Consider the following 6866-nt stretch of genomic DNA (forward strand, 5'->3'; position numbering starts at 1 on the left):
TGATTTCAGTCTTTATCCCCAAGATACAGTTTCAAAGTAAAAACCAAGAGCACATCAGGGAAATCAAGTGAGCCAGGTATAAACAATCAGTAACACTAGGAGGTATCAGGTCACAACTGCTCTCAGAATAATTAGGCAATTTGCCAGATTGCTTCAACAGACCATCTGAGATTATATTTCCTCTTGACCAAGGTCTGAAGCTGAAGGCCAGGTTTGGTCAGTGGACTTACACCTGCTCATTCCAGCTATGTGATTCTCTCAAGCTTTGCACCACATGTCACCATTGACACCTGTGCCAAGTGAGTGTGAAGTGCAATCAAATTGGGACAGCAGTGTTTTATGCTTATGTTGTACAGGTGTAACCAATGAGGCACAGTATGAGACGGGGAGTTTTTGCTGTGTCTCTTTGTGCGCTGTTAATGATTTGTTGGGTCATGAGGGGTCCCCATTTTGTATCCTTCCACTACAAGTGTTTCCAGCTCTTGCCTTTATCGTTTTTGCTGCTGCATGGATCTCAATGGTATTTTATGTCAAGTCTTGCAGCTCTTAAAGCCCCAGTTGCTGGAGTTATGTGATTACATAACAGAGAATCTCTGCTTTCATTTTTTTTAAAAGGCCAGCATTGTCCCTTTTGACCAAACTTACTAATCACTGCTTAGGGCCCCGTGAGTGTTCCGGTGGGGAGTAGAAATTGGAGCTAGGTATTTTGGTGATGCAGTTTTGCTTATTTACAAGGAATGTAGGAAGTCCTGTACTTCTGAATGCAGAGGGAATCAAGTAGCAAGAAACAGCTTCTGTTGGTCACAGCACCAAGCATATGCTTTTCAGCCTGCACTTCTGACCCAAAAAACCTCTCCAGAGGTTTCTTCTGGGGTCAGCCACATGCTTTCAGCTGTTCATTCTTCCAGGTTAGCATCAAGTTCTCTCCTCTGTCTGGTCTCAGTTTCTGTGTGTTCTCTTCCCCCCCAATACCCAGGTGAACTCAATCGATGTTGCTAGTCTCTAGGTAGACTTCATTAGGGTTTGTTTTAAGCGTGGCCCCCACTGTCTTTTACAACTAGCTTAAATGGGCAATTTATTCACACTTTTTACTCATCCCATATCAAAGTTTCACCTGCCCCAGCTCATAATAAGAGTAGGTTTCTAACCCTCCTAGCTGCAGAGAAAAGCTGGAAATCACAATGTCTTAAGTCTCAAAAACCAGATGGCCAATCATTGATTATTTTTTATATTATCATGATTTTATGTCAAGCTGGTCTTGTGGGTGGAGCTGACTATGACTGTCGAGTGCTGAGGGCCGGCAATAGTGTCCCAGGGCTCCAGTGGCTGTCATTGTCTCTGGGGTGAGAACTGCCAATGGCAGGGGGCTGGTTTCCAGTGGAGTGGATGGGATTTCTCAAGGGGCAAAAGGTGTTGTGCCCCCAGGGACCTTGGGTTGGGTGCCTCTCACAAGCTGAGTAGGGCTAATCTGGGGAGGGGCGACCTCCCATATTAGGGTGACTAGATGTCCTGATTTTATAAAAAGAAAAGGAGGACTTGTGGCACCTTAGCGACTAACGGATTTATTTGAGCATAAGCTTTCGTGAGCTACAGCTCACTTCGTCGGATGCATTCAGTGGAAAATACAGCATCTGATGAAGTGAGCTGTAGCTCACGAAAGCTTATGCTCAAATAAATTTGCTAATCTCTAAGGTGCCACAAGTCCTCCTTTTCTTTTTGCGAATACAGACTAACACGGCTGCTACTCTGAAACCTGATTTTATAGGAACTGTCCTGATTTTTGAGTCTTTTTCTTATATAGGCTCCTATTACCCCCCCATCCCGATTTTTCACATTTGCTATCTGGTCACCCTACCCCCTGTAGAACCCTAATGTAGACAGGTGGGCGGACTCCCCCAAGCCCCGCCCCGCTTCCATCGATCTCTCAGCGCTCGATCGTTCTCCCCTGGCCGCTCCTCCCGCCTCGATCTCTCGGCGCTCCGCGCCGCGCCGGGACGGGCGGATTTCTCTCGGCGTGCGCTCGCTCTCCCCTGGGCCAGGCCGGAGCAGTCGCTCGGCGGCGGCGGAGCGGGATGAGCCTGGCGGGGGGCAGGGCGCCGCGCCGCACGGCGGGGAACCGGCTGGCGGGGCTGCTGAATGCGGAGGAGGATGAGTTCTACCAGACCACCTACGGGGGCTTCACGGAGGTGAGGCGAGCAGGAGGGTGGCCTTGGAGCGTGGGCCGGGGCCAGGAGGGGGGCGGAGGCCCGGGAGAAAGGGGGGCCCCAGGGGGGGTAGAGGTCCCGGGGAGGGGACTGTGGGGGGGTCCCGGGGAGGGGTAGAGGTCCCGGGGAGGGGGCTGTGGGGGGGCCCGGAGAGGGGGCCGGGGGGGCAGAGGTCCTGGGGAGGGGGCCCGGGAGGCTGGGGGGGGATGGGAGTTGGAGCAATGGCCCTGTGAGGGGCCCCAGGAGGGCAGCATGGGGGGCTTTGTGGGGGGAATCTCTCTCTTGGGAAGCAGAGTTGGGGGGGTGGGGGAGTGTAGCAACGTCTTGTGGAGGCTGAGTTGGGGGGCTGTGGGCTACTTGGAGGACAGCTGTGATTTGGGTGGGGGCACGAGGCGGAGCGGGACTCCCAAAGGGGCAGTGGGATCTGCTCAGCCGTGACTGTCGTTTGCCCCCCTCTCCCGGGCAGGAGTCGGGAGATGACGAGTACAAAGGCGACCAGTCGGACAGTGACGACGAAGTGGACTCGGACTTTGACATCGACGAGGGCGACGAGCCGGCCAGTGACCAGGACGATGACGAGCCCAAGAGGAAACGCAGGGTGGTCACCAAGGCTTACAAGGTAAGGATGGAGCAGCTGGTTGTGGTGCTGGGTGACCCAGCCTCTGGTTCTGTATTGGAGTAGTACCGAAGAATACTCACCAGTCATGGACCAGGACCCCAGTGTGCTGGGTGCTGTATGGACAGGGAAGAAAATGGTGGTCTCTGCCCCAAAGAGCTTCCAATTGAAGTACAATACAGGAGACACCAGGTGGATACAGACGGGGTGCACAAGGAAACAGCGAAACAACCGCAGTCAGCATGACGGGCAGTGGTCTCAACACACCAGTTGTCTAATCGCTGTTTCTGCTATAGCCCTGTTGGGTTGAGGGAGGGACCCACATGAAAACTGCTGCCAAAACTCTTAGTACAACCAGATTGTAATCTAGTGTAGGGGGTAGCTGGAGAGTTCACAGCAATTCCATGTATAGGCTGTTTCATTTATGATCTTGGCGGCAGCAGAACCCTGAAAGCATCTTCAATTAGTGCGTTTCAGGAGTAGGAGTGCAGACTCGTGGGCAGGACTCCTGGGTTCTATTTCCAGCTCTGGGATGGAGTGTGGCCGCATATTTAACCAGGAGATGGGCAGTCAGGACTTATGGGTTCTATTGCTGGCTCTTGAAGGGAGTGATGTCTAGTGGTTGGAAACTGACCATAATAAACAGACTGCAGCTATGGTCAAAGTAAATCAGAGATTGAAAATGTTCTTTCTGTAATCAAAGGTGTAACTAGTAATACAGGCAAAGCACTTTTCTTTTTAAAGGCGTTTATGTTGGCAGGGGCCCTCTTGCAAAAACAAGCTGCAAAATCCCTTGTGGTTCTTTATTTAAATGGGGTTGAACTCTCCAAAGCAGCATTAAATAGCAAGCCCCCAGGAGGTTCTTTCTTTCCTCACATCAGCTCTTATCTGAACCTACTAGGAGCCCATCAAAAGCCTGAGACCCAAGAAGCCTGATACAGCTGCCAGCAGCTCCCAGAAGGTGCGAGAGGAGAAGTCTGCGCCCCTGGAACTCCAGGATGAAGTGGGAGACAGTAAGTGTGGCTGACTCTCATTAGGATCCAATTTATTGCCTTTAGGTGAGACGAAAAACTGGTTTCTGAAGGTTTTCTCGAAGCTTCTGCATCGATTTGCAGGGCAGAGGTTTGATTCAAAGTTATTCAACTACAGCTGCTGGACTGAGCTATGATCCACAGACAGGGAGGAATCATCATGGGGCTGCTATGTTGGTTTCTTAGTAGTTACACTGTCTCTGCCCGCCTTACACAATGTCCTGACTTTCCCTCTCACTCCTCGGGCTTACAGGCCGCAAGTACATGCGCCAGTCGACTACAGAGCACACGCGCCAGACCTTCCTGCGTATCCAGGAGCGTCAGGTGCAGTCGAAGCGCAAGAAGGGGGGGCAGAACTATGACAGGCCGCTGACGCAGGAGGAGCTGCTGGAGGAGGCCAAGATCACAGAGGAGATTAACCTGAGGTCTCTGGGTGAGTGACATGGGTAGGAGGCCCTGGAAAACACACAGGCTCTTCACTCAGGTTGGCAGCAGGAGCCTGGAACACCAGTCAGGGCTGTACTGGTCTACTGGAGACAACATGATCTGATGGGCGTTACGATTCCCAACCTTGTCCTCTGCCTAAGTTCTAGTGCCAGCTCTGGAAGGGCATATTATCTAATAGCTAGAACAGGGGACCTGGAGCTAGGACTCCGGGGTTCTGTTCCCAGTTCTTGAAGGAGAGTGGAGTCTAGTGGTTAGAGTAGTGGGAGTGGAATCTGGACTCCTGGATTTTATTTCCAGCTCTACCATGGGCCATTCATTTCACCTGTGTGCCTCGGTTTCCCCAACTGTAAGCGTGGATAATGCTACCCAAGCATTAGTTCTGTGGATGATATATAGACGTGCCTAGGTTCCTCCACTCACTATCATGAATGGTTCAGAATTATAGGCATAACACAGGAGGTCTCTGGCTCATTCAGTTGCCAGCCACCCCTTATGGGAGCCTGTGTGCCTCTCCTTGGTTCTCAGAGCACCAGGAAGGAGTTTGTAGACCATTGGTGACCTGTGACCTGCACTCTGAGAGCTTCTGGTGTGGCACAAATCTCTGTCGAAATGCTGGAGTCACAGTCACAGTTAATGGCTCTTGCAGTGGTTCCATGTGGTACCTCCCAGTGTGAGGTAAAGAGCCCAGAGCTCTGAAGGCAGTAGAGCAGGCTCAGTAGCCGGACCATTGACTGGTGGTCTTCTCTGAGCTGCCCCATTGTTCTGAGCCCTGCTCCATTCACCCCCCGGTTCAATCGCCCTTGCAGAGACCTACGAGCGGCTGGAAGCTGACAAGAGGAAGCATGTGCAGAAGAAGCGGAAGTGCGTGGGGCCGGTGATCCGCTACTACTCGGGGACCATGCCGCTGATCACTGACCTTGGGGTGAAGGAGGAGAACGTGGATGTAGAAGGGTAGGTGTTGGGGATTATATTTGCTCCTCCCATCTTCCTAGCCTGAACTCCGGCCCCTCGGGATGGGCTGCCAACTCCCTCCTAGGTCTCACTGTCCCTGCTGACTCCTGCACTCTGGCTGGCAGGTGCCAACCCCACTTCCTAGGGGATTCCCCTGAGCCAGCTCGTGGGAGACGTCAGCCCCATCTTGCAGACCCCAGCCATTCAGTCAGTCCTCTTCGGCGTCCCAGCCTTCAGCTGCTTCTCTGAACTGGATCCTGAGTCCCAACAGCCACCGATTTCTTCTTCGTCAGCAGCACAAGTGTGATCTGGATCCCTCAAGGCAGCAGGTGTTTGGGCCCTGGTTAGTCTCCGGCTGAGGACATGGGGCCAGTTGTGGAATTCCCACCTGGACCTAGCTTGAGTTTCAAACACAGCTCAGGCGCATGCTGATCCCTCGCACCTCCCGTACTCCAAGGATATCCCAGGTGGGGCTGGTAGGATTAGAACTCAGGCTTGGACAAAGCAGGGTCATGCCTCCTTTCGCTAGAACCTGCTGCCCCAAGCTGAGATTTGTGTGGGGTTCGCACCCTGACTCATGTGGAGGTTGCCTGGAGATCTTTACTGAGCACAAGTGCCTGGTACATGCTTTGTCTCCTCTCCCCCACACCTCCCAAAAGCCCTGTGTGTCCTTGTGCCCCCTCATCCCCAGAGCCCTGGATGTTCTTATTCCTGCTGTTGCATTTGAAGCTTGAGCTGATTCCTGTGTTTTCTCCCCACCCCCAGGTTGGATCAAGACACGCAGCAAACAGGAGAGGCTCCCCAGGTTGCCGCCTCCCAGGCTGGCAAATGCTCTCGCACCTTCATCACCTTCAGCGATGACGAGACCTTTGAGCGCTTCTTCCCTAAGGCCAAGCAGCCCAAGCTGCCCGTGAAGGAGATCTGCCCCGTCACCCACAAGCCGGCCGTCTACCGGGACCCCATCACTGACATCCCCTACTCCAACATCCGGGCCTTCAAAATCATCCGTGAGGCCTACAAGAAATACATCACTGCCCATGGGCTGCCCAATGCAGCGGCTTCTGCGGCCCTGGGGGCGGGGCCTCCCACAACAGACCCAAATGTCCGGGCGACCAGGCAGAAAATCATCATCAAACAAACCGTCCCGACCACATAAAGCCCAGGAGTGGTTGTTCCCTTTCCAGGAGGGAACTTTTTAAAGGGACACAGGCGCATTTGGGTGACTCAGTATTGACCCACCCCTTCTTCTACTTCCCTATGTATCTTTGTCTTTCAGACTATAACGGGGTGATTCATTGCTCTTTATTTATTATTTTATTTTTTAATAAAAAAAGCAATTCCTGCAGCAGTCCTACCAGAACAAACCAGCACGCACGGCCCCTCCCTTGCAGGAGACCCTACGAAAACCAAACCAGCGTGCACTAGCAGAGTTATGCAGCGGGTGGGATCGCTTATTCTGTAAGGAGGCAGGATGGATTTTAAGCTCAGAAATGGTGCCTGTTGTTTAACAGTTTAGACAGATAATAAAGTGACAGGACGGATGCTGTCTGCACTGTGTGGCTCATTGTGGGGAGGGGAGGAGCTGGTGAAAGAGGCTGGATTCTGCTGCAGCCTGAC

General features: G+C 52.7%; 1 protein-coding gene across 1 annotated transcript; it reads left to right on the forward strand.

Annotated features, from left to right (window-relative positions):
- The first annotated feature begins 1958 nt into the window (after nucleotides 1-1958).
- Nucleotides 1959-6790, forward strand: VPS72 (vacuolar protein sorting 72 homolog). Its single transcript, XM_038382802.2, has 6 exons — nucleotides 1959-2186; nucleotides 2671-2823; nucleotides 3722-3833; nucleotides 4105-4284; nucleotides 5105-5249; nucleotides 6015-6790. The coding sequence occupies exons 1-6, from the start codon at nucleotides 2073-2075 to the stop codon at nucleotides 6403-6405; spliced, it is 1095 nt and encodes a 364-aa protein (XP_038238730.1). The 5' UTR covers nucleotides 1959-2072; the 3' UTR covers nucleotides 6406-6790.
- Nucleotides 6791-6866: the final 76 nt, after the last annotated feature.

Source organism: Dermochelys coriacea, chromosome 24, assembly GCF_009764565.3.
Source record: "Dermochelys coriacea isolate rDerCor1 chromosome 24, rDerCor1.pri.v4, whole genome shotgun sequence".
NCBI lineage: Eukaryota > Metazoa > Chordata > Testudines > Dermochelyidae > Dermochelys > Dermochelys coriacea.

Coding starts and splice junctions, on each gene's coding strand:
- VPS72 (XM_038382802.2), top strand. CDS start 2,073: ATGAGCCTGGCGGGGGGCAGGGCGCCGCGCCGCACGGCGGGGAACCGG. Junction 2,187..2,670: donor CCTACGGGGGCTTCACGGAG/GTGAGGCGAGCA, acceptor TCTCCCGGGCAG/GAGTCGGGAGATGACGAGTA. Junction 3,834..4,104: donor CCAGGATGAAGTGGGAGACA/GTAAGTGTGGCT, acceptor TCGGGCTTACAG/GCCGCAAGTACATGCGCCAG.